Source organism: Onthophagus taurus, chromosome 3, assembly GCF_036711975.1.
Source record: "Onthophagus taurus isolate NC chromosome 3, IU_Otau_3.0, whole genome shotgun sequence".
Classification (NCBI taxonomy): domain Eukaryota; kingdom Metazoa; phylum Arthropoda; class Insecta; order Coleoptera; family Scarabaeidae; genus Onthophagus; species Onthophagus taurus.
Window position 1 is genome coordinate 25,979,208 of NC_091968.1, and position 27,374 is coordinate 26,006,581.

Below are 27,374 nucleotides of genomic sequence, written 5' to 3' on the forward strand. Positions count from 1 at the left end.
CTATTTTTTGTTTAAAATCGCCTTGGCTCCACAAAAAAACAAACAATAACAACATTAACTGACATAAAAGAATAATCACAAGTTGAAAAATAATTTAAAGAAAATCATGAATTTCCCTCATCACAATAATTATCCCATGGGTTCTCTCTACGTTGGTGATCTTCACCCAGACGTAACTGAAGCGATGCTTTATGACAAGTTCTCAGCGGCTGGCCCCCTTTTATCGTTAAGAGTATGCAGAGACATCGTCACCCGAAGATCACTCGGTTACGCTTATGTTAATTTTCAACAACCCACCGACGCCGAACGCGCATTGGACACAATGAACTTCGATTTGATCAAAGGTAAACCAATTCGAATTATGTGGTCGCAACGAGACCCCTCGTTAAGAAAATCAGGCGTAGGAAATCTTTTTATTAAAAACCTCGACAAAAACATCGACAATAAATCGATGTACGATACATTCTCCGCATTCGGAAACATATTAAGTTGTAAAGTGATGCTCGATGAAAACGGACTCTCAAAAGGTTACGGTTTTATTCACTTCGAAACCGAAGAAGCCGCAAACAAAGCTATCGAGAAGGTAAATGGGATGTTATTAAACGGGAAAAAAGTTTACGTTGGGAAGTTTATTCCACAAAAGGAACGAGAAAAGCAATTAGGTGAAAAGGCGAAACTTTTTACAAACATTTATGTGAAGAATTTCGGCGAGATGACCGACGAATCGTTAAAAAATGTTTTTGCTAAATACGGTAAAATAACTAGTTGTACCGTAATGAAGAATATGGATGGTTCTTCGAAAGGTTTTGGATTTGTTGCGTTCGAAGATCCCCGCGAAGCTGAAAAAGCCGTTCGAGAACTTCACAACAAAGAATTAAACGGCCACACTTTATACGTTTGTCGAGCTCAGAAGAAAGCGGAACGTCAAAACGAATTAAAACGTCATTACGAACAACTTAAATTGGAACGTTACAATCGCTATCAAGGTGTAAACTTGTTTATTAAAAATCTTGATGATGACATCGACGATAATCGTTTAAGAAAAGAATTTATGCAATATGGTACGATTACTTCAGCTAAGGTTATGACTGAAGACGGGAGAAGCAAAGGATTTGGTTTTGTTTGTTTTTCATCGCCGGATGAAGCGACTAAAGCTTTAGTTGAGATGCATGGCAAAATGATGGGGAGCAAACCGCTTTATGTTGCTTTAGCTCAACGCAAAGAGGATCGTAAAGCTTATATGGCTTCGCATCTCCAACGCATCCGCATCCAACCCAACATTTATCCATCAACCCCACCATTTTTAATGCCAACCGTTCCTCAAGGACCGAGATTTTATAATCACGTGAACCATATTAGAGCCACACCCCGTTGGTTAACTTCCCCAGCGATTCGTCCCAATGGAACTTACCCAACAGCTGCAAATAGTTTATACAGAGTCAGCTCAAGACCTTCCGTTCAAAACAATAATGTAAGAAACACCGTTATCACCGCAAGACCAATAACCGGTCAACAAACAACAACCCATGCACGACCAAACAGCAAATATACAGCGAATAGTAACCATATAATTCGCCCGATTGCTTTGGCTTTAAATAATAGCGGCGATAACGTCCCGTTGAGCGCAACAACTTTAGCTTCGGCAACACCGGAGGATCAAAAACAAATGTTGGGGCAACGTTTATTCCCATTTGTTGAAAAAATGTTTCCGGATTTAGCCGGAAAAATCACCGGAATGTTATTGGAAATTGATACATCTGAATTATTGCATATGATTGAAGATCAAGAATCGTTGAGGGCGAAGATTGAAGAAGCCGTGGCTGTTTTACAAGCGCATCAAAGCAAAAATGTTGGAATCGTTCAGGAATAATTATTAATTCGAGGCAAGATTTCGATTTTGGTGGAGTTCGTTTCTTATTTCGTTTTTAATTTATTGCTATTTTTTTAAATTTACCCCAATTTCACACAAGTTGGCAGTTTTATCTTAACAACAAAATCCAAAAAAAGAATCGAGAACGAATTTACGATAAGAAAATAAACCTTAGTTTTTAAAAATGCTCGAATTTGTGTGAAAATTGTTGTTTTTTTTTGATGATATACGTTTTTAGTTTTATAGTTTAATTTTTACTAAGAACGAATTGTATTAATAAACATGTTCGAGTTCAATACGATTTTTTATTTAAAAAAATTCTGTAAGGTTAATAAGTTTAACCCTTTGTGTCCGAAGGTACATTAAACTACCGGTAGTTTTAAACACATTTTAAAAAAAGCATTGAGTTTTAATTTAAAATAGGTCTCATTCCTCAATTTCAATAAATACGACTTCCAGGAATTTATAAATTAGCACCTTTTTTGACAATTTTAGGTTATACAAAAATCTAAGTTTTATTTCAACATTTTTTTTCTCAATATTTTTCTAATCCAACCCAACAATTATTATACATCATTTTGAAAAGAAAGCTTTGAGCTTTAATTTAGAACAAGTTTTATTCCTTAATTTCAATAAACACGACTTCCAGGAATTTATAAATTAGCACCTTTTTTTGACAATTTTAGGTTATACAAAAATCTAAGTTTTATTTCAACATTTTTTTTCTCAATATTTTTCCAATCCAACCCAACAATTATTATACATCATCTTAAAGAGAAAGCTTTGAGCTTTAATTTAGAATAAATCTCATTCCTTAATTTCAATAAATACGGATTCCAGGAAGTTTTAAATTAGCATCTTTTTTGACACTTTTAGGTTATACGAAAATGTAGGTTTTGTTTCAACATTTCTTTTCTCAATATTTTTCCAATCCAACCCAACAATTATTATACATCACTTTAAAAAGAAAGCTTTGAGCTTTAATTTAGAACAAGTTTTATTCCTTAATTTCAATAAACACGGCTTCCAGGAATTTATAAATTAGCACCTTTTTTGACAATTTTAGGTTATACAAAAATCTAAGTTTTATTTCAACATTTTTTTTCTCAATATTTTTCTAATCCAACCCAACAATTATTATACATCATTTTGAAAAGAAAGCTTTGAGCTTTAATTTAGAACAAGTTTTATTCCTTAATTTCAATAAACACGACTTCCAGGAATTTATAAATTAGCACCTTTTTTTGACAATTTTAGGTTATACAAAAATCTAAGTTTTATTTCAACATTTTTTTTCTCAATATTTTTCCAATCCAACCAAACAATTATTATACATAATTTTGAAAAGAAAGCTTTGAGCTTTAATTTAGAACAAGTTTAATTCCTTAATTTCAATAAACACGGCTTCCAGGAATTTATAAATTAGCACCTCTTTTGACACTTTTAGGTTATACCAAAATCTAAGTTTTATTTCAAAATTTTTTTTTTGAATATTTTTCCAATCCAACCCAACAATTATTATACATCATCTTAAAGAGAAAGCTTTGAGCTTTACTTTAGAATAAATCTCATTCCTTAATTTCAATAAATACGGATTCCAGAAATTTTTAAATTAGCATCTTTTTTGACACTTTTAGGTTATACGAAAATGTAGGTTTTGTTTCAACATTTTTTTTCTCAATATTTTTCCAATCCAACCCAACAATTATTATACATCATTTTAAAAAGAAAGCTTTGAGCTTTAATTTAGAACAAGTTTAATTCCTTAATTTCAATAAACACGGCTTCCAGGAATTTATAAATTAGCACCTTTTTTGACAATTTTAGGTTATACAAAAATCTAAGTTTTATTTCAACATTTTTTTTCTCAATATTTTTCTAATCCAACCCAACAATTATTATACATAATTTTGAAAAGAAAGCTTTGAGCTTTAATTTAGAACAAGTTTAATTCCTTAATTTCAATAAACACGGCTTCCAGGAATTTATAAATTAGCACCTCTTTTGACACTTTTAGGTTATACCAAAATCTAAGTTTTATTTCAAAATTTTTTTTTTGAATATTTTTCCAATCCAACCCAACAATTATTATACATCATCTTAAAGAGAAAGCTTTGAGCTTTACTTTAGAATAAATCTCATTCCTTAATTTCAATAAATACGGATTCCAGAAATTTTTAAATTAGCATCTTTTTTGACACTTTTAGGTTATACGAAAATGTAGGTTTTGTTTCAACATTTTTTTTCTCAATATTTTTCCAATCCAACCCAACAATTATTATACATCATTTTAAAAAGAAAGCTTTGAGCTTTAATTTAGAACAAGTTTTATTTCTTAATTTCAATAAACACGGCTTCCAGGAATTTATAAATTAGTACCTTTTTTGACACTTTTAGGTTATACCAAAATCTAAGTTTTATTTCAACATTTTTTTTCCCAATATTTTTCCAATCCAACCCAACAATTATTAGACATCATTTTGAAAAGAAAGCTTTGAGCTTTAATTTAGAATAAATCTCATTCCTTAATTTCAATAAACACGGCTTCCAGGAATTTATAAATTAGCACCTTTTTTTGACAATTTTAGGTTATACAAAAATCTAAGTTTTATTTCAACATTTTTTTTCTCAATATTTTTCCAATCCAACCCAACATTTATTATACATCATTTTAAAAAGAAAGCTTTGAGCTTTAATTTAGAACAAGTTTTATTCCTTAATTTCAATAAACACGGCTTCCAGGAATTTATAAATTAGCACCTTTTTTGACAATTTTAGGTTATACAAAAATCTAAGTTTTATTTCAACATTTTTTTTCTCAATATTTTTCCAATACAACCCAACAATTATTATACATCATCTTAAAGAGAAAGCTTTGAGCTTTAATTTAGAATAAATCTCATTCCTTAGTTTCAATAAATACGGATTCCAGGAAGTTTTAAATTAGCATCTTTTTTGACACTTTTAGGTTATACGAAAATGTAGGTTTTGTTTCAACATTTTTTTTCTCAATATTTTTCCAATCCAACCCAATAATTATTATACATAATTTTGAAAAGAAAGTTTTGAGCTTTAATTTAGAACAAGTTTTATTCCTAAATTTCAATAAACACGGCTTCCAGGAATTTATAAATTAGCACCTTTTTTGACACTTTTAGGTTATACCAAAATCTAAGTTTTATTTCAACATTTTTTTTCTCAATATTTTTCCAATCCAACGCAACAATTATTATACATCATCCTAAAGAGAAAGCTTTGAGCTTTAATTTAGAATAAATCTCATTCCTTAATTTCAATAAATACGGATTCCAGAAATTTTTAAATTAGCATCTTTTTTGACACTTTTAGGTTATACGAAAATGTAGGTTTTGTTTCAACATTTTTTTTCTCAATATTTTTCCAATCCAACCCAACAATTATTATACATCATCTTAAAGAGAAAGCTTTGAGCTTTAATTTAGAGTAAATCTCATTCCTTAATTTCAATAAATACGGATTCCAGGAATTTTTAAATTAGCATCTTTTTTGACACTTTTAGGTTATACGAAAATGTAGGTTTTGTTTCAACATTTTTTTTCTCAATATTTTTCCAAGCCAACCCAACAATTATTATACATCATTTTGAAAAGAAAGCTTTGAGCTTTAATTTAGAACAAGTTTTATTCCTTAATTTCAATAAACACGGCTTCCAGGAATTTATAAATTAGCACCTCTTTTGACACTTTTAGGTTATACCAAAATCTTAATTTTATTTCAACATTTTTTTTCTCAATATTTTTCCAATCCAACCTAACACTTATTATACATCATTTTGAAAAGAAAGCTTTGAGCTTTAATTTAGAACAAGTTTTATTCCTTAATATCAATAAACACGGCTTCCAGGAATTTATAAATTAGCACCTTTTTTGACACTTTTAGGTTATACCAAAATCTAAGTTTTATTTCAACATTTTTTTTCTCAATATTTTTCCAATCCAACCCAACAATTATTATACATCATCTTAAAGAGAAAGCTTTGAGCTTTAATTTAGAATAAATCTCATTCCTTAATTTCAACAAATACGGATTCCAGGAATTTTTAAATTAGCACCTTTTTTGACACTTTTAGGTTATACGAAAATGTAGGTTTTGTTTCAACATTTTTTTTCTCAATATTTTTCCAATCCAACCCAACAATTATTATACATCATTTTAAAAAGAAAGCTTTGAGCTTTAATTTAGAACAAGTTTTATTCCTTAATTTCAATAAACACGGCTTCCAGGAATTTATAAATTAGCACCTTTTTTGACAATTTTAGGTTATACAAAAATCTAAGTTTTATTTCAACATTTTTTTTCTCAATATTTTTCCAATCCAACCCAACAATTATTATACATCATCTTAAAGAGAAAGCTTTGAGCTTTAATTTAGAGTAAATCTCATTCCTTAATTTCAATAAATACGGATTCCAGGAATTTTTAAATTAGCATCTTTTTTGACACTTTTAGGTTATACGAAAATGTAGGTTTTGTTTCAACATTTTTTTTCTCAATATTTTTCCAATCCAACCCAACAATTATTATACATCATCTTAAAGAAAAAGCTTTGAGCTTTAATTTAGAGTAAATCTCATTCCTTAATTTCAATAAATACGGATTCCAGGAATTTTTAAATTAGCATCTTTTTTGACACTTTTAGGTTATACGAAAATGTAGGTTTTGTTTCAACATTTTTTTTCTCAATATTTTTCCAAGCCAACCCAACAATTATTATACATCATTTTGAAAAGAAAGCTTTGAGCTTTAATTTAGAACAAGTTTTATTCCTTAATTTCAATAAACACGGCTTCCAGGAATTTATAAATTAGCACCTCTTTTGACACTTTTAGGTTATACCAAAATCTTAATTTTATTTCAACATTTTTTTTCTCAATATTTTTCCAATCCAACCCAACAATTATTATACATCATCTTAAAGAGAAAGCTTTGAGCTTTAATTTAGAATAAATCTCATTCCTTAATTTCAATAAACACTGCTTCCAGGAATTTATAAATTAGCACTTTTTTTGACACTTTTAGGTTATATCAAAATCTAAGTTTTATTTCAACATTTTTTTTCTCAATATTTTTCCAATTCAACCCAACAATTATTATACATCATCTTAAAGAGAAAGCTTTGAGCTTTAATTTAGAATAAATCTCATTCCTTAATTTCAATAAACACGGCTTCCAGGAATTTATAAATTAGCACCTTTTTTGACAATTTTAGGTTATACAAAAATCTAAGTTTTATTTCAACATTTCTTTTCTCAATATTTTTCCAACCCAACAATTATTATACATCATCTTAAAGAGAAAGCTTTGAGCTTTAATTTAAAATAAATCTCATTCCTTAATTTCAATAAATACGGATTCCAGGAATTTTTAAATTAGCATCTTTTTTGCCACTTTTAGGTTATACGAAAATGTAGGTTTTGTTTCAACATTTTTTTTCTCAATATTTTTCCAATCCAACCCAACAATTATTATACTTCATTTTAAAAAGAAAGCTTTGAGCTTTAATTTAGAACAAGTTTTATTCCTTAATTTCAATAAACACGGCTTCCAGGAATTTATAAATTAGCACCTTTCTTGACACTTTTAGGTTATACCAAAATATAAGTTTTATTTGAACATTTTTTTTCTCAATATTTTTCCAATCCAACCCAACAATTATTATACATCATCTTAAAGAGAAAGCTTTGAGCTTCAATTTAGAATAAATCTCATTCCTTAATTTCAATAAATACGGATTCCAGGAATTTTTAAATTAGCATCTTTTTTGACACTTTTAGGTTATACCAAAATCTAAGTTTTATTTCAACATTTTTTTTCTCAATATTTTTCCAATCCAACCCAACAATTATTATACATCATCTTAAAGAGAAAGCTTTGAGCTTTAATTTAGAATAAATCTCATTCCTTAATTTCAATAAACACGCCTTCCAGGAATTTTTAAATTAGCACCTTTTTTGACACTTTTAGGTTATACGAAAATGTAGGTTTTGTTTCAACATTTTTTTTCTCAATATTTTTCCAATCCAACCCAACAATTATTATACATCATTTTGAAAAGAAAGCTTTGAGCTTTAATTTAGAACAAGTTTTATTCCTTAATTTCAATAAACACGGCTTCCAGGAATTTATAAATTAGCACCTTTTTTGACAATTTTAGGTTATACAAAAATCTAAGTTTTATTTCAACATTTTTTTTCTCAACATTTTTCCAATCCAACCCAACAATTATTATACATCATCTTAAAGAGAAAGCTTTGAGCTTTAATTTAGAATAAATCTCATTCCTTAATTTCAATAAATACGGATTCCAGGAAGTTTTAAATTAGCATCTTTTTTGACACTTTTAGGTTATACGAAAATGTAGGTTTTGTTTCAACATTTTTTTTCTCAATATTTTTCCAATCCAACCCAACAATTATTATACATCATTTTAAAAAGAAAGCTTTGAGCTTTAATTTAGAACAAGTTTTATTCCTTAATTTCAATAAACACGGCTTCCAGGAATTTATAAATTAGCACCTCTTTTGACACTTTTAGGTTATACCAAAATATAAGTTTTATTTGAAAATTTTTTTTCTCAATATTTTCCAATCCAACCCAACAATTATTATACATCATTTTGAAAAGAAAGCTTTGAGCTTTAATTTAGAACAAGTTTTATTCCTTAATTTCAATAAACACGACTTCCAGGAATTTATAAAGTAGCACCTTTTTTAACAATTTTAGGTTATACAAAAATCTAAGTTTTATTTCAACATTTTTTTTCTCAATATTTTTCCAATCCAACCCAACAATTATTATACATCATCTTAAAGAGAAAGCTTTCAGCTTTAATTTAGAATAAATCTCATTCCTTAATTTCAATAAATACGGATTCCAGGAATTTTTAAATTAGCATCTTTTTTGACACTTTTAGGTTATACAAAAATCTAAGTTTTATTTCAACATTTTTTTTCTCAATATTTTTTCAATCCAACCCAACAATTATTATACATCATTTTGAAAAGAAAGCTTTGAGCTTTAATTTAGAACAAGTTTTATTCCTTAATTTCAATAAACACGGCTTCCAGGAATTTTTAAATTAGCATTTTTTTGACACTTTTAGGTTATACGAACATGTAAGTTTTGTTTCAACATTTTTTTTCTCAATATTTTTCCAATCCAACCCAACAATTATTATACATCATTTGAAAGAGAAAGCTTTGAGCTTTAATTTAGAATAAGTCTCATTTCTTAATTTCAATAAACACGGCTTCCAGGAATTTTTAAATTAACATCTTTTTTGACACTTGTGTTACTTATTTTCTAACGTAATAAAAAATGTATTATTTTTGTATTAACAATAAAAGTTTTTGTATACTGGATCATCACTAAAATATATCCCCCCTGAAACGGGGGATTGCATATTTTGCTAAAATTGATTTGACTTTTTGGGACACAAAGGGTTAAGGTTGGTAGTAAAAATCGATGTGTTGCTAAGATACCAAAATCAAACATTTCAAACGTCAAATATAATAGCATCATGCAAAGACAACATTCTTTTTCGATTTTAAACGATTCCAAAAAATCCTCAAAGAAAAATAACCAAAAAGAATCTTTAAGTGATTTTTTAAGTGACTCCGAAGAAGAAATTTCGATAGAAACTCCCGGAAAAGTACCCCAAATCCCCGACGTAACGGACGCTTTGAGCCATGTCAACGGAATACGGCAAAAAATTACAAGCGCCGGCCCCTCTTCCGATAGAAAAAGTTCAAATTTAAGCTCAGATAGTGATTCGGAATCGGACGAAAAGAAAAAGAACCTTCCCGGGGAGTATGACCCGAAAAATTTCGACGATTTAGACGTAAACGAGGAAGTTAGAGATTTATTTCAGTTTATTATTAAATATACACCGCAAAATTTAAATTTGGATTTCAAATTTAAACCGTTTATACCCGATTATATCCCGGCCGTTGGAGATATCGATGCTTTTATTAAAGTGGTCCCACCGCAACAAGGAATCGATGATGATGAGAAAAATGGAATTAAAACGGATCATTTGGGGTTAACAGTTTTAGATGAACCTTCAGCAGCACAAAGCGACCCAGCTTTGTTACATTTACAACTAAGAGCTTCTTCGGTTAATTCACAAACGGATCAAAAAGATATTGTTGTTAAATCAGTTGAGAACGTTGAAAAAAACGTTAAAGTTATTGATAAATGGATTAAAGATATGAACGATTTACATAAAAGTAAATCATCCCCTGTTGTTCGTTATTCAGAGTATTTATTAATTAATTAAACTTTTTTATTAAGTTTAAAATGATTTTTTTGTAGCCCAATGCCTGATTTGGATGATTTGATGGAACAATGGCCCGAAAACATCGACAATTTAATAAAAATCCAAGGAATACCCCACTTTTCAGCATTTGAAACATTAACTGAATACATCGACGTTATTTGTTGCATTTTTGATATCCCCGTTTATCAAAATCGATTGGGATCGCTACATTTATTTTTTAGTTTATGCGCTGCCGTTAAAAACTCGCAAATATATCAAAGTTCCGTTTATAATGAAACTTTTTCTGATAATAAAACAATAAACGGGGAAAGTGACCAATTAGTTCTCGATTAAATCAATAAATGAAGTTATAAAAAAACCTTGTTTGAGTTTTATTTATGGAAACTTTTTTAATAATAAAAATTATTTTAATTTGCGGATAACGTTGTTGGCATTGATCCATGTTTTTGGCGCGATTAAAGGCCGTTCTAAAAATAATAATTTCGAAGGTGCGTTTATTTAGACGCGAAACGGCAAAAATCTTGTTGCTAAATCAGCTCTTTAATTTGATTCAGTTTAGGTGGTCTCCGAAAAAACCTCTAAATAATCAAATATTCCCCACCACGTTTTTGACGTTTTTCCCTTCTCCTTGCCGTCTTATTGGTTTTTGGGGCCGCGGTGCGCGTGTGATGACCGTTTATCGATCCGGTACCTTTAAATAATTTAAAGTAAAAAACCCCAACTTCACCAAAAGTGTCTTTTCAACTGAGAACAAAAAGTTTTCACCATGAATTTGATGTTTAGAAAGAATTTTAAGGAACAAAAAGGTTTTGGGGGGAAGAGCGCCCTTTCAAAGAGTTCCAGTCGTCATACTAATAAAAGAAGCAATCGAGAATCAGGTTATACACCGATAGAGGAACACCATTATAGGACCCACTTGTTTTTTAGCCCAAGATGCACGTATACATTAGATGAATCAGAAGGTAGACGCTTTTATTTGTAAAATTAACAATATTCACAAGAAATTAGACGCCAATTTGTAATAAACATATTTTGAGACCTCTCTAAAGACTGAAGGTCGTCTTAATCTGGCAATGACCACCACTGAATTTAAATAACACTATTTTTAACCACCCAACTAGTTTTAACCAAATCAAACTAATAAGAAAAAAATTACTAATCATTTCCTACAAGTATTAAGGGAATATCTCATTTTTAGAACCTCGTTGTGGACCAATGACTGGCCTTTCAGATCAAACAACCCCTTTACAAAGTTATAACTCCGGCTTAACAGGAACGGAATCAGATTATCATCAACCGTTGGTTGTACGAAGCCCTTCGGTTTCACTTATTAAGTGGCCATCACCAAAAAATACACCTACAAGACAAGTAAGTATCTTTAAAAGAGCCTAAAGTATGATTTTGATTAAAAGAAAATAAAATAATATACTTACATTCAAAATTTTGAGGTTATGTCATCCAATCATTAATATTTTAATGTTATATGTACTAATTTTTATATTTTCTTGCAAATTACCAATAACAATCAATCAAATAACTTCCTTTAATCGTTTTAAATAAAAAGATCTTCAGTTAGAAAGAAAAGTTGCTTGGAAAACGATTTAAACTTAATTTTCTCGATTCATATTCTTCTTAAGAGATGGCGCTATAATGCAACAATAATAAAGAAAATAAAAAAAAAATTAATATTTACATTTACACCAAAGAATTTTTATAGAATATAAATACAAAATTGATTCACACATAAAGTATAATTTTGATTTAAAAAATTAAAATAATATACTTACATTCAAAATTTTGAGGTTATGTCATCCAATGATTAACATTTTAATGTTATATGTACTAATTTTTATATTTTCTTAAAAATTACCAATAACGTTCAATTAAATAACTTCCTTTAATCTTTTTAAGTAAAAAAATCTTTAGTTAGAAAGAAAAGTAGCGTGAAAAACGATTTAAACTTAATTTTCTCGATTCATGTTCTTCTTAAGAGATGGCGCTAAAATGCAACAATAATAAATAAAATCAAAAAAAAAATTAATATTTGCATTTACACCAAAGAATTTTTATAAAATATAAATATAAAATTGATTCACACATAAAGTATGATTTTGATTTAAAAAATTAAAATAATATACTTACATTCAAAATTTTGAAGTTATGACATCCAAAGATTAACATTTTAATATTATAAGTACTAATTTTTATATTTTCTTAAAAATTACCAATAACGTTCAATTAAATAGCTTCCTTTAATCTTTTTAAGTAAAAAAATCTTTAGTTAGAAAGAAAAGTAGCTTAAAAAACGATTTAAACTTAATTTTCTCGATTTATATTTTTCTTAAGAGATGGCGCTAAAATGCAACAATAATAAATAAACTCAAAAAAAAAATAATATTTGTATTTACACCAAAGAATTTTTATAGAATATAAATACAAAATTGATTAACACATAAAGTATGATTTTGATTTAAAAAATTAAAATAATATACTTACATTCAAAATTTTGAGGTTATGTCATCCAATGATCAATATTTTAATGTTATATGTACTAATTTTTATATTTTCTTAAAAATTACCAATAACGTTCAATTAAATAACTTTCTTTAATCTTTTTAAGTAAAAAGATCTCCAATTAGAAAGAAAAGTAGCTTAAAAAACGATTTAAACTTAATTTTCTCGATTCATATTCTTCTTAAGAGATGGCGCTAAAATGCAACAATAATAAATAAAATAAAAAAAAAAATAATATTTGCATTTACACCAAAGAATTTTTATAGAATATAAATACAAAATTGATTCACACATAAAGTATGATTTTGATTTAAAAAAAATAAAATAATATACTTACATTCAAAATTTTGAGGTTATGTCATCCAATCATTAATACTTTAATGTTATATGTACTAATTTTTATATTTTCTTGAAAATTACCAATAACGTTCAATTAAATAACTTCCTTTAATCTTTTTAAGTAAAAAGATCTTCAGTTAGAAAGAAAAGTAGCTTAAAAAACGATTTAAACTTAATTTCCTCGATTTATGTTCTTCTTAAGAGATGGCGCTAAAATGCAACAATAATAAATAAAATCAAAAAAAAAATTAATATTTGCATTTACACCAAAGAATTTTTATAAAATATAAATATAAAATTGATTCATACATAAAGTATGATTTTGATTTTAAAGTATAAAATAATATACTTACATTCAAAATTTTGAGGTTATGTCATCCAATGATCAATATTTTAATGTTATATGTACTAATTTTTATATTTTCTTAAAAATTACCAATAACGTTCAATTAAATAACTCCCTTTAATCTTTTTAAGTAAAAAGATCTTCAGTTAGAAAGAAAAGTAGCTTGAAAAACGATTTAAACTTAATTTTCTCGATTCATATTCTTCTTAAGAGATGGCGCTATAATGCAACAATAATAAAGAAAATAAAAAAAAATTAATTTTTACATTTACACCAAAGAATTGTTATAGAATATAAATATAAAATTGATTCACACATAAAGTATAATTTTGATTTAAAAAATTAAAAGAATATACTTACATTCAAAATTTTGAGGTTGTGACATCCAATGATTAACATTTTAATATTATATGTACTAATTTTTATATTTTCTTAAAAATTACCAATAACGTTCAATTAAATAACTTCCTTTAATCTTTTTAAGTAAAAAGATCTTCAGTTAGAAAGAAAAGTAGCTTAAAAAACGATTTAAACTTAATTTTCTCGATTCATGTCCTTCTTAAGAGATGGCGCTATAATGCAACAATAATAAATAACATAACCTCAAAATTTGTCAATTTTTTAGGTTAGCTTTAATTATTCCGAACAAAATAACAATAATGAACCATCAAGGAATTTATCGGGATTGGATCGAGATTGTTTCATCATTCCAGTACACAGTTTGGAACGATTTTTACCCGCGGGAGTACCAATACCAGTAGGTAAAACCAAAAATTTGTTTGCATTTCCATAATTTTCACGAAATCTTTTTATTTTACAAAAAAAATAAAAATAGAAACCGAACGCAAATCAACGTGAAAGAAACTCGATTCATGTAATGGAAGTTCCAGATCCAAAATTGTGTGTCTTATGCCATTTAATGAGCCCCTTGGAACCGATCGACCCAATGATGGAGTCACCTTTATGTCAACCTTTATTGAAACAACGGGTTGCTGCCGGGGAATTAATTAGCGAAATTGCACAAGCTAAAACTGCCGTTACCGGAATGTTGTTAGCTAATATGGAAAGAAATGGTAAAAAGTTATGATTTCGTGTGATTAATTTTAATTTTATTGTTTTTGTTTTAGCTGAATTTCCTTTTATATCTTATTACGTCATAAATAGCGCGCAAACGAATCCAGTTTTATTTTATAATAATTTAAGATCGGCTAGTTTATCTAAATTTGATCCGAGACATACTAAATACACAGCGGCCCATACTTTGGATTTATATAGCGAGGTTGCTTCGATATGTCGACCCCCAATTAACGAATCAGGCACAAATTTTACTCGAATTAATACTCCAAGTACCGGTTACGTCATCAGCGTTTATAAAGTATTTGAAGGCGACGATAGAGAAGTTTTTGAAAGAAATTGGTTGTATTGGACGGGGGCCCGGATGATTTACCGTTATTTACCACCCCACGCAGGGCTTAAAAAGATTTCTTTGCACAAATCGGTCAGCCCAAAAGGTGATAAAATGTATATTTTATTATGCGAGTGTTCGAACTTATTGAACGATGTTACAGTTTGTGCACTTTTATTACCCGCGCTTAGAGCAAGGTTAACAGGTTATACCGGATTATTTAGACCCATACAAGCGTTTTGAAGAGAATGAATTTAAAAAATAAAAAAACTGCCACAAAAAAGATAGATTTGCATATCCACAAATTACACAAAAAAGAAAAATAGATTTAAATGTCAAAAAATTGAATTAAATGAAACCAAAACACACATTCACTGTGATATATTCAAAATTGAATGCCTTTTTACCTCATATGCCTTGTGAATAATACCTTTTAAAAAAATGTACCTTAAAAAGTGAATAAATATAGATAAATACCACGCTTTTGATTAAAAAAATCAAAAATAGCAATAAAGAAATAAGTCTTCCTCTAGAATTGTTATTAATTTTAATTTGGGTTAATTTATTAATAAAATTAAAACCCCTTTTTCAGTGTTAAATCACTTTTCATTTTTAATTATAATTGCTAAAATGTAACAATAACTAATAAAATCTAGTTTAAATCTAAATATCGTAGGACTAATAACCTTTCCGTCCTCGAAACCGTTGTCGGTTGTCTAGCTGTTAAGAAATTGTAAAAATAAATTGTGAAGAATACCCCCCAAGTTAAAAAAAATAAAGTTTAATAACCTTACCAAACTGCGTTTACATTCAAAAAACGTTGTCCTTAATGCTTGGCACTCAGGGACTTCTCTTAAACATTCCCTAGGTGTCTTTTTACCCTTTTAAAGAATCAAATATAATTAAAATTTGGGTCATCTGAATTTATCAAATTTTTGTTGATTACTTACCATTTTTACACAGTCGCTTTTTAATAAACACATCTTTAAATCAGCTCGTACACCTGCACACGCCGTTTTATCCACTAAACGTTCTCCTTCTTCCGAATATTCCATTTTCTTCCCTGTTAAAAAGTAATTTTAGGATTAACATAACCTCAAATTAATTTTTATCGAAAATATTATATTTAATATTATTTATATAAAAATTTATAGGTACCTCTACAGTTAAAATATGTTTCCGATTAATTCTTGTTTATTATTTAAATTAAAAAACATAAATTAGCAATTATATTGAAGGTGGATTAATATTTTTGAGGTTATGTTATTTCATTACCAATCACTGAAAAAAAAATTCAAATAAATTCAAAATTTTTATTTACTTAAATATTAATAATTAATTAATTAAATTATTAATTCTTCTCTCTAAATTCAAGTTTAAAGTAGGTCTTCGTCAATCGTGGTTTGTCTAAAAGATTATTTCAAATAAGTTTTTAGTTCTTTCCAAAAAGCTTTTTGACCACTTTTCAATATTAAACTAGCTTTCTTCAAGTAAAATCTCCAATCGTCGTCTTGAATATCATCAACATTATCTTTATCCAACAAAATAACGATAATTAAATGTTCCCTGTTAATTCGAAATCGTTCGTAAGCCATAATAACCTCCGTTTTCCCCCAATCGCTTTTTAAAAACTCATTAGAAACTACAACAAGGGTTCTTCTCGAATTTTCGATTGAATATCCAATTTGTTTCGAAATGAATTCCCCAACAATCCAATCTCGGGCATGCACACATAACCTTAATTTATGTTCCTCTTCGAGTTTTTGAACCAAATTCAAGACGTAATCTTCGTTTCTATACGAATAACATACAAAAGCGTCGTAAATAAACTCGGTTGAGTATCTCCTTATTTTATAATACGAATTAATTTGATTTTTAATTTTTTTGTAGGTTATGTAACAAATTATGGTTAATACAAGCGAAGTTACGATTAAAAACGAGGTTAAATAATGATTTTGATCGATTTTGGGGCATAAATCTTCGGTTATCTCGAGAAATTTCTTTTTATTTCCACACAAAATCGTTTTGTTCGTTAAAATTAAATCGAATTCGGTTTTTAGTAATTTAGTGAGGTTAAGTGCGTTACAATCGCACGACCACGGATTTAATTCTAGATTAAGTTTAGATAAATTTAATTTCTTTAAGATAGTGTAATCTAAGTATTCTAAATTATTATTATTTAATTCTAAAATTTGTAAATTGTTTGGTAACCAATTTATAACCTCCAAATTATTTTTTGAAAGCTTTAAACCGGTTACGTTTTTAAAACCGTCGGTTTCGATGAATTTTTTGATCAAATTTTCGCTTAAATCAACGTAGAAATTGTTATAAACAATATCGTCGAGTTTGAAAGGTTTGAAATTGGTGATATTTGGAGTTGAGGTTATGTTTAAATTTGAACAATCCATCTCGAGGGTTGAATTAAACGGAAATAAGGAACAATTACAGTTTTTTAAGCACACATAATGCTGTTTGAGGGAAATTAATTTACATTTTAAGTGTTGGGGGTCGCAAAATTCGTTTTTGTTGTATTCAAAATGAAGATTTGCGCGATTTTGGGCGTTGAATATGGTGCAATCGTCGCATTTAAAGGGATTTCGGTTGATTTTTAGTTTTAAAACGATGTTGGTTTCAAGTAAAATCCCATGGATGTTGTTAGTTTCGATTCTTTTTAATTGATTGTTGGAGACATCGATAAATTTTTCAAATAATCTTGTTTTTTTCGGGAATCCAATTGAGTTAAGCTGTTTGATTAAAGAAATTAATTTTAAACGATTTCAATTTAATAAGAACTTACCGATAGTTGTTGTAAATTATTATTTTTTAATATAATCTCTTTTAACGAAACGATATGATCCAAATTGGGATATCTCGAAATGTTGTTGTAACTCAAATTAATCTTTTCAAGTTTAATTAAGTGGTCCAACCCGGAAATTTCGGTTAAATTATTTAATTTTAGGTTAAGTTCTTTTAAATTTCGCGTATTAAAGTAGGATTTAGGTGAAATTAATTTCATATTATTTTTTGATAGGTTCAAATCGATTAAGGATGGCAAATTAAAGTTTGAAGGGGACAAATTTATGATTTCATTCCCGGTTAGATCTAAAAATTGCAAGTTTTGTAACCCCGCAAAATCATCCCAATTATTTAACCCAACATGAATTAAATTCAATTTCGTTAATTTTTTTAGTGGTAAAAAAAATTCGTTGGGGATACGATCGATTTTGCAACTTTTCACAACTAAAGTTACCAAGTTATCCAGCGAAATTAAAGAGTCTTTATAAAAGATGCATTTTCCGCCGTAAATATTAATTTGGTTCAATAATTTATTGTTTTTAAACACGTCTGAAGTCAAATTTAAAACGCTCGTTACATTTAACATTAAATTATTCAAGTTAATTAAGGTTTGAAAGGATTTCGGGGGTAACCCGTTAATATCTAGCCTCAAACTTTTTAAATTTTCCAACTTTGAAAACACTTTTTCATTAAAATAATTAATATCGTTGTTATTTAAATGGAAAGTTGTTAAGTTTGTTAAATTAATGATTTCGGGGAGTTTTTTAATTTTATTATGGCTTAAATCGAGGCTTTTCACGTTAATTAAGTACTCAAAAACGTCATTAACATTTTCTAAATCATTAAAACTCACATCTAATATTTGCACGTCTTTAAATTTTTTATCGAAACTGATTTTATTAAGAGAACAATGTTTTAAATTAATAAAGGTACTCAAGATATCATTTACACCTAATAAATCGCACTTTTTATGGGAAAATAATGGTTTTAAAAGAATCATTAGAAAATAAAGAGTTATTGAAAATTGAGTTTTCATTTTTGTGTTGCGTTTAAACTTAATGAGCGGTTACTGGGACGGATTAAATTTATGTAACGGAAACCGCAAATGATAAAAAAATTAATAAAAGAAATTATTAAGATTTTTCACGTTTTGGAATTCGAAATTTCGTTCATATCATTTTTTCATCAGCCATGTTTCAGCTCTATATGTTAGGGTTGGTTCTCACTTCCTTCTTGCTTTTTGTATTTATTTTGTATTTCTCTGTCTCTTGTTCAATTTTCTCAAAACTTCAAATATTGTTTTCTCAAAAACTGAAATTTATTTTTCAAAACGGATTGGTTCATTGGAAAGAGGACACTTTTATTAACACTTTGGGAAATTTTCATACTCATATTCCAAGAAATGGATTTTATACGAATTTTTAAAACTTAAACCGCGAAAATTGCAAAATTCGAATAAATTTTCAAACATTTATTTCTCAAAAACTAAAAGCGATTTTTCAAAACGGCTTGTTGCATTAAAAAGAGGGTACTTTAATTAATAATTGGTAATATTTCCACAAGGATCCTTCAAGAAATTAATTTTATAGCGAATTTTGAAAGTTATCGATGAAAATTGCAACATCGAAAATTTTTTCAAAACTTCAAATATTGTTTTCTCAAAAACTAAAAGTTATTTTTCAAAACGAGTTGGTTCATTGGAAAGATGACACTTTTATTAATACTTTAGGAGATTTTCATACTCCTATTCCAAGAACTGGATTTTACACGAATTTTTAAAACTTAATCGGCACCTAAAAGAAATACTAATTCCTGTGAATGCTGGAGTACTAAGTAATAGGTTTTTAATATCCTACACCACTAATATAGAGGCCAAAATTGAAAAAATTTCTTATTGTCTTAGAATAAAGTTAGAAATAAACTTTTTTTTAGTGTCGTTAAAGAAATTAAATTTACAGTTTCCTGTAAATTATAACTAAAAATTTAAAAAAAAACATATTTCTGATATTTGAAACAAATACATCTGTTGAACTATTTAATTTATATTTGTTTTACACAAAAGTCGAAATAATTATTTCACATTTTTTATTAATATTTAATATTATAATTAAATGACTTAATGAATTATTAATAGATGGCGCTCATTTGTTTGCATTCAAAAATTTTCTGAAGTGTCAAATTAAAAATCCTGTTTTTTAAGATGGATTACGAAAAGTTTAACATGTTAGATATTAGAAAATAAAGTAAATTTTATATAAATTTTTAGTAGAATAATTTTCAGTTATAGTACCATAATTTACAGGAAACTGTAAATTAAATAACCAAAATAATTGCACTTGCTGGTTTTACGATATTTTCAGTTTTTGCGGCATTTGCAGTTTCTCGAAAAACGATATCTTGACATGTAAGCTACTTTTTTTTCTAACTCTTATAGTTTCCGAGATAGCCCATTTGGATATCGAATTTGATCATCTTCCTTCATTAGTAGCTCCTTAGCTATATTATCTATTTGTCGTTGTCGTTAGGGCCATTCCCTTCCTCATCTCAAATTGGGATTAAATGAATTAAAAATCTGTTAATTTTATGTTCAGATTTATTTTTATATCCACATTTATTTCAAATTTAAACATCTAATAATAATAATAATCATATTTTCAGTTTTACTTTTTTTTAACCAATAAAAATGCTCATTTCCTTAAGATTATTTCATAAATAAATTAGAAACAGGGTTTTTTCGTAGTAATAAAAATCAACCTACATTTTTTTTTTCATTTTCTTTTACCATTCACTAGCGCATTAGTTATACAATTACAATAGTAATAATAATAATCATCATTACTATTAAGTACACAGTAGTTTTTTTTTATTTACTCTCGATAACTTATCTTTTTAGTTAATTTTAAATTTAATTTAACTTTACTTTTGTTTTCATTAAACTTTTAAACGTCTCCTTATACTTTTACAATAGAATTCGTAAAGAATAATAGTAAAAGTGTGATTTTACTTTATTTTTTATTTAAATTTCAACTTAACCTTCATCGTTTTCGTTTTTTTCTTGTGATTAACAGCTCTTTTTACTTCATTTATCATCATTAATCTTTCATCTAACTCTCTTTAATAATAAATAATTAAATGGATAATTAAATAACTAAATTAACGTCAATTTACTCATTTAATTTTTAATCATCATGTTTTCTTCTTTAATATTATGGTAAGAGATAATCCGAAATCAAATAATAAAAAAAAATAATAATAATAATAAGTAATAGTAATAATAATTATAATAACACGTTAAAAAGTTTTTTTCACTTAGACGAGAGACCCGGCACGAAGAGACGCTGTCCCCGTAGAGAAAAAAAATAAAAGGACGAAGACGACCGCGACGACGCGAAGCTTTTTTTTAGTTGTTGTTGTTTATCAAACCGATGTAGTGGAGTAGTAAACACGACGACGACGGCGTGGTGCCGGGTGGAAACACGAAATAAGCAAAAACGACGCCGTTTTGATGTCCCGCAAACGAAAACGGCTCACTTTGAAGTCATCATGGTGACGAATTCTGCAAAAAAAATCATTCAATCAATTATTTATATCAATTTATAATCGCAAAATTAAATTAATACATAAAACTATAATTCTTTTATAGTAAATAATAAAATTGAAGAAAAATTAAGTAAATAACCAGAATATAAAGAAGAAACGTGATTCATGCAATAAATAATTTAAAAAAAAATCATGCAAATTTAGGTTTTGACCCATAAAAATTAAGATTCTTTTTATTTAAATTAAAACACCCGACATTTATCTTTTCTCTCTCTCTCTCTACATTTATTTTATTTTATTTCCCTTTTTTTTTGGTACGAGTGCAAAAACGGTTCACATTTATATTACAGCATGCGTAGTTAAACGATTTTCATTGTAAAAGTTCATATAAAATTAAATAAATTAAACCAAATTTTTTTTGACAGCAAACGTCATTGGTGTAAAAAAAAAAAGGTTGGCAACTCTGAAATTAAATTTTATAGGAAACGTCATATTTTGAGGTTAGGATATTTCGTAATTTTTATTATAAATTTATAAATAATACTTTATTAATGAATAAACCATCTTGAAAAGGACAAGAGATTGATTAAATTATAGGTAAAATTGATTTAAATAAAAATTGAGGTTATGTTTGTTTTATATGAACTTTTTTTTAGATATTATTTTGATATATTTTTGTGTGAGAGAGATTGGATACGCTCTACGAGACTACGAAAAAACTGACCGGCATATTTTTAAGCGCGCAAACCAGAGTACCGAGTGAAAACAATCTGAGCAAGCTCACGGAAATCTGCAATAAGGAATACAACAGCACCAGAAAAAGTAGTAGAAGTACTCAAAGAGCACCACAAATTAAATCAAAATAAAAAAATCGCCCCCTCGATATCATTTAATCCAATCCGAATCAATTAAAGTAAAAAAAAATCTAATTCTAAATCAAAAAAAAGTTTAAAAAGAACTATTAAAATAAAATAGTTAAAGAGGTATTTAGACCAATTCCTTCGCAATCAATTTTTTACCTTCATAATTGACTTGTCCATCACCGTCAATATCGGCCTCTCTAATCATCTCGTCCACTTCTTCATCCGTCAACTTTTCACCGAGGTTGGTCATCACGTGACGCAATTCCGCCGCCGAAATAAAACCGTTACCGTCCTTATCGAACACCCTGAACGCTTCGCGAATCTCTTCCTCGCTATCGGTGTCTTTCATTTTGCGGGCCATCATCGTTAAAAATTCCGGAAAATCAATCGTTCCATTGCCTAAAATAAATACAAAAAAACAAATAAGTCGAATTTAATCCTTTTTAATTGGACCGCGTTATGCATCACTTGACTAAGCGATAAATGTTATATACAGGGTGTCACACAAAAAACGCCCCAAGAACTGTGTCATTTATATTCCGATTTTCATGAGCGAGGCATCAAATGAAATGGTTTGATGAATACTATGATTATGCTACAAATACATTTTTTTCAAGGCCATCTTCAGTTTTAAGCGATTATTGTTTTTTTTTCAAATTGCTCCATATATTTTTCTTCACGTCATTAGATAGAGATTGTTTTTCTGAAGATGGTGTTGGTAAAAGTTTATTTATAGCATGAATCATAGTATTCATCAAACCTTTTCATTCGATACCTCACTCATGATAATCTGGAGATAAATGACAGAGTTACAGCTTGCGACATTTTTTTTATCAACTTGAAATGACTCAAAAAACACGTTAAAAATAAAAAGAAAGTGCGGAAAAGTAATTAACACTAGATTAACTTCAGTTATAAAACTTCTATTATATTATAACTAACTTCAGGTTTAAAATGTCAACCTCAATTTTGACATATTTGTAATCTTCATTAAAAATCCTTTAAAATGAGTACAAACACGACATATTTATCTCCAATATTAATGAAGTTATGGTCAACTTCCGGTTAAGAATGTCAACGTCAATTTTGACATATTTGTAATCGTCGTGAAAAATTCTTTAAAATGAGTCCAAACATGATACGTTTAATTCCAATATTACTCGAGGTATAAGCAACTTCCGGTTTGAAATGTCAATATCATTTTGACATATTCTTAATTTTTATAAAATGTCTTAATATTTGTCACAAAAACATAAATATAATAAAAAAAAAAATCAAAAATTAAGGTTGGTATTAATATTTAAAAATTAAATTGCTATCTTCATTGTTGCTAGCTTCGGGTTTAACGTTTTTTATTCAAACTTTTTTGTTTTTTGAGATAAGTGCGTCATCTTTGGACTCATTTTAAAGGTTTTTTAATGAAGATGACAAATATGTCAAAATTGACGTTTCAAACCGGAAGTGATTGTATTTCCATTAATGTCAAAGTTAAATATGTCGAGTTTGGACTCACTTTAAAGGTTATTTCATGAAGATTACGAATATAATAATAAAATTAAAGTTGACATTGACAACTGAAAGTTTTTTTCACGACTAAACCCGAATAATTCTAGTTCTAGGTCTAGTGTTAGTTTTATTGCAATAAAAATATGCCTACCACAATCACTAGTAGATAAGCTAGGTCCTTTTAATCACTTTAAGCTTCTTTAAACTTTTTTTAATTCATATCTCACTTTCTAAGACATAAAAATGTTTTAAAAAAATTTTAATTTAAGCGCCATCTATCGGTCATATTTTGAATCTAATTTTGACGTTATAACCTCTTTATTTACTTTTAATGTAATTTCTGTAACCTTTATGTAAAACTTCAGCACAAAATTAAATAGATTTCCCTCATTCATGATCAATCAGAAGTCGGTCATATCTAATTTTGATGAAATTTAATCATTTTTTACTTTGACAGTTGCAACTTTGAGGTTAACACTTAAAAAGGTGGAAAAAAATCAAGTATCAATGTTGAAATGACCCAAAATATACGTTAAAAATAAAAAGACAGTATTCGAAAGTAAAGAACATACAAACAATGTTAACCAGGCATTTTCCTATTAAACCGGCCAACACCTAACCTATAAATTGTTTATTTTATGACTACCGCTGTCGTTTGTAAAATGGATAAGATGAGAGATGTTAATCTATTTGTAGAATCTCTAAAGATGGCCAAGGGCCGAAACTAATTAGACTTAAATTCTATATAAACCTTTAAAATAAATAGTATTTTAGGTCTTTCGGTATTCTGCGTTTTTTCAAAGATAAGTTACACCGTTACCTATCAGACAGATTGAAAATCTCTAAAAACGATAAAATGTGGCTTAGTCAAGTGATTTATAACCCAGTCCAATTGTTCTAAGAAGTCTCTTTTATTAGTTTCACGTGATTAAACAATGTAATTTGATAAATAAGATCATAAACGATCCTGATAAGGAGTTATCAGGGATTAGATCTTAAAATAAATTTTTTAAAATGAATCATACTAATTAAAATCGTAATCAAGATAAAAAGGTGATGTAAAAAATGTATTTTAACGTTTAAAGTAACTAACAAGCTTTTTTTTTGTTGTTTTATCTTTTAGATAAGATATTTTTCGAAAACGCGTTTCTAGGATTTAGTAATAACTTTTAATTACTCAATAAATATAACATGGATACTTTATCTATTAAAACAATCTTTTTAATTATTAAATTTATCCTTATAAAGTAGCTTTAAGTAATCGTAATTAAAGAATTGCTTTTGTAACCATATTTTTATTGTAAAAGTTTATATAAATTGTAAATAGTAATAAATTAAAAAATTTTTTGACAGCATACGTCGTTGGTGAAAAGGTTGGCAACTCTGAAATGTAATTTTATAGGAAACGTCATATTTTGAGGTTAGAATATTTCATAATTTTTATTATAATGCTTTATTAATGAATAAACCATCTTGAAAAGGACAAGAAATTGATTAAATTATAGGCAAAATTGATTTAAATAAAAATTGAGGTTATATTTTATATAAACTTTTTAAGTATTTTTTTTAAATATTATTTTCATATATTGTTGTGTGAGAGAGATTGGATACAGATGGTAATCAAGATAAAAAAGATCATGTAAAAAATCTATTTTAATGTTTAAAGTAACTAAAGAGCTTCTTTTTTGTTGTTATATCTTTTAGATACTTTTCGAAAACGCGTTTCCAGAATTTAGTAATAACTTTTAATTACTAAATAAATATAACATCCACGCTTTATCTATTAAAACAATCTTTTTAATAATTAAATTTATCCTTATAAAGTAGCTTTATGTAATCGTAATTAAAGAATTTGGAATTCCGGTCAATTAACTATGTTAAACTGCTTTTGTAACCATATCTTTAACAGGAAATGGTTTCAAAATGGTCGAATTGATAAAGAATTATTAGATTGATTATATGGTTGTAAAAATTCCTTGGAAAAGTAATTTTATAAAAAATTTTTTTTTGGGTGTGTTGACATATTTGAGATAGCGACATCTATTGATGATTTAAAAGATCAATAATGACATAAGCTACAAAAAAAAAATTAAATTATTAATTCAATTAAGAATAAAGGGATTTAAAACAACATTAAAAAGAATAAATAAATAATGAAAGAGTCACTAAACATTTTTTGACACCATGAATCATAATAATCCCACAAAAAAAAGTTTTAACCTTTTTTAGATGTAAACATTTAAAAAGAATGTTCATCAGATGTGTTTTACTATATAAAAAAGGTTTATCATGACGTAAAGTATGTTAAAATAAGTTTTAAACAAAAAAATAATCACAAAAAAAGATTTTTTTAATACATACCATCAGCGTCGACCTCATTAATCATATCTTGTAATTCTGCTTCGGTGGGATTTTGCCCCAAAGATCTCATGACTGTACCCAGTTCTTTGGTGGTGATGGTTCCATCACCGTCTTTATCGAAAAGCGAGAATGCTTCTTTGAATTCAGCGATTTGTTCTTCGGTTAATTGATCGGCCTATATTTAAGAATAATTCAAAAAAGATAACTTTGAATTCATTCAATAGCACACCGGAAATTCGATTTTATGACGGTTAAGTTGACAGGTGTTAAATAAATATTATTAAAAATGGAGAAACGAGCGAATTATGGATAATTTTCCGTTAAAATTGCGGTTATGTTGAATCTTACCATTGTGATGTTCACGGATGAAACTTTTCTAGTATTTGGATTATAACACGATTGTTACTTTAACCGAATTCTCTGTACAATAACACTTCAGTTTGGACTCCGGCGTCAGACTGACCGTATTCTGTGCGGAACCGAGAGGAAGAGGGTGGGAGGTTATGTTAGCTGCTATAGCGCGCTCGTGATGCGGCTATGACATGTACGAGTAATGTATTCCTACGCCAAATTTTGAATTTAACGAGTCACATCGAAAAAATTACATTATCACCCAATTTAAACCACAAGAAACCAACGCGTTAACTCAAAATCGATCAAATTTGATTTAAACCTTTATAAGAAATTATTTCGAAAAAGTTTTTTAATGAAATTTCGTGTGGTACTACTTTTTATATAATAGTAATTGGTCGGGTGCGGGTTGTTTACAAACGAACGAAACGCGAACGGAGCATTCTGATTGGACGAGGTTCGTCCGCAATGCGTCAAAGGCGACCGCGCCCCCCCGCGGTACGCGAACAAATGCCGCTAAACGGTTGCCGCGATGCGGGTGCGCCGCCACTGCGGCCCCACAACGACGACATCGACGACGACGACGACGTAAACGGTGGCGACGGTGGTGGTGGGTGACCCCGGTGCGTGTAACCCTCCGATGGAACAAAATTCAATTAGAACTAACCTATTTATTAAATGGAAAAGGGGGTGATTTACAAAGGGAGCGATTCGGAAGAACAATCTATGATTAGAAATATTTTTATTAAAAAGAAAAAAAAAGTGTAGATTACCCAAAATAAGTTACTCAAAAAGGAATTATTCATTTAATTATACGTAATTAATTAAGGTTATGTCAAAAAAAGATTTTCAATTAAATACTTTTTTATTTAATCATAATAAAGTAAACAAAGAATTTAATTTTTTCATTTTTATAACCATGAATCAATTAAAACTGTACTGGTTATAATAACAGACTTAAAAGATGAAAGTTTTATTCGTTTCGAAGATAAAGAAGCTCCAAATAAAGATATTTCAAAACTAAATGAGAAAGAAATTTATTTTGTTAAGTTTACTCAACAAACAACAACTCAAACAGTAAATATATTAATTAATAAATCCTTCTTCCTTGTTAAATTCATTTAAACAATATTTAAAGCATTGTTATTAAATTTAGTTAGACAAAA

The 27,374-nt window shown here is 28.0% G+C and overlaps 5 protein-coding genes, 1 long non-coding RNA gene and 1 pseudogene across 8 annotated transcripts; 3 read left to right on the forward strand and 4 right to left on the reverse strand.

Annotated features, from left to right (window-relative positions):
* The first annotated feature begins 5 nt into the window (after positions 1 to 5).
* Positions 6 to 2,166, forward strand: LOC111416463 (polyadenylate-binding protein 1 pseudogene; annotated as a pseudogene).
* A 7,228-nt stretch (positions 2,167 to 9,394) lies between these two features.
* On the forward strand, positions 9,395 to 10,539 carry LOC111416405 (intraflagellar transport 46). The gene is made up of 2 exons (XM_023048411.2): positions 9,395 to 10,168; positions 10,223 to 10,539. The coding sequence occupies exons 1-2, from the start codon at positions 9,429 to 9,431 to the stop codon at positions 10,518 to 10,520; spliced, it is 1,038 nt and encodes a 345-aa protein (XP_022904179.2). The 5' UTR covers positions 9,395 to 9,428; the 3' UTR covers positions 10,521 to 10,539.
* A 59-nt stretch (positions 10,540 to 10,598) lies between these two features.
* Positions 10,599 to 15,326, forward strand: LOC111416404 (uncharacterized). Of its 2 annotated transcripts, XM_071195540.1 has the most exons (6): positions 10,599 to 11,149; positions 11,386 to 11,555; positions 14,012 to 14,143; positions 14,222 to 14,459; positions 14,514 to 14,897; positions 14,955 to 15,326. In XM_071195540.1, the coding sequence occupies exons 1-6, from the start codon at positions 10,954 to 10,956 to the stop codon at positions 15,032 to 15,034; spliced, it is 1,200 nt and encodes a 399-aa protein (XP_071051641.1). In that variant the 5' UTR covers positions 10,599 to 10,953; the 3' UTR covers positions 15,035 to 15,326. The 2 variants fall into 2 exon arrangements, with proteins under 2 accessions (XP_071051641.1, XP_022904177.1); XM_023048409.2 differs by having other exon boundaries at positions 14,514 to 15,326.
* LOC139429604 (uncharacterized) lies at positions 11,139 to 13,622 on the reverse strand. Of its 2 annotated transcripts, XR_011640165.1 has the most exons (6): positions 13,394 to 13,622; positions 13,039 to 13,250; positions 12,684 to 12,895; positions 11,975 to 12,186; positions 11,621 to 11,832; positions 11,139 to 11,544 (listed from the first exon to the last, which is right to left on the reverse strand). It is a non-coding gene; the product is annotated as an uncharacterized lncRNA (long non-coding RNA). The 2 variants fall into 2 exon arrangements; XR_011640166.1 differs by lacking the exons at positions 12,684 to 12,895; positions 13,039 to 13,250; positions 13,394 to 13,622 and adding an exon at positions 12,330 to 12,524.
* A 49-nt stretch (positions 15,327 to 15,375) lies between the features above and the next one.
* Positions 15,376 to 16,075, reverse strand: LOC111416407 (cytochrome c oxidase assembly factor 5). The gene is made up of 4 exons (XM_023048413.2): positions 15,950 to 16,075; positions 15,742 to 15,854; positions 15,586 to 15,672; positions 15,376 to 15,511 (listed from the first exon to the last, which is right to left on the reverse strand). The coding sequence occupies exons 2-4, from the start codon at positions 15,844 to 15,846 to the stop codon at positions 15,470 to 15,472; spliced, it is 234 nt and encodes a 77-aa protein (XP_022904181.1). The 5' UTR covers positions 15,847 to 15,854; positions 15,950 to 16,075; the 3' UTR covers positions 15,376 to 15,469.
* Positions 16,076 to 16,090: 15 nt separating this feature from the next.
* Positions 16,091 to 18,633, reverse strand: LOC111416422 (protein toll-like). Its single transcript, XM_023048440.2, has 2 exons — positions 17,589 to 18,633; positions 16,091 to 17,535 (listed from the first exon to the last, which is right to left on the reverse strand). The coding sequence occupies exons 1-2, from the start codon at positions 18,621 to 18,623 to the stop codon at positions 16,207 to 16,209; spliced, it is 2,364 nt and encodes a 787-aa protein (XP_022904208.2). The 5' UTR covers positions 18,624 to 18,633; the 3' UTR covers positions 16,091 to 16,206.
* Positions 18,634 to 20,162: 1,529 nt separating this feature from the next.
* LOC111416406 (Calmodulin) lies at positions 20,163 to 26,332 on the reverse strand. The gene is made up of 4 exons (XM_023048412.2): positions 26,206 to 26,332; positions 25,858 to 26,032; positions 22,147 to 22,389; positions 20,163 to 21,143 (listed from the first exon to the last, which is right to left on the reverse strand). The coding sequence occupies exons 1-4, from the start codon at positions 26,206 to 26,208 to the stop codon at positions 21,115 to 21,117; spliced, it is 450 nt and encodes a 149-aa protein (XP_022904180.1). The 5' UTR covers positions 26,209 to 26,332; the 3' UTR covers positions 20,163 to 21,114.
* Positions 26,333 to 27,374: the final 1,042 nt, after the last annotated feature.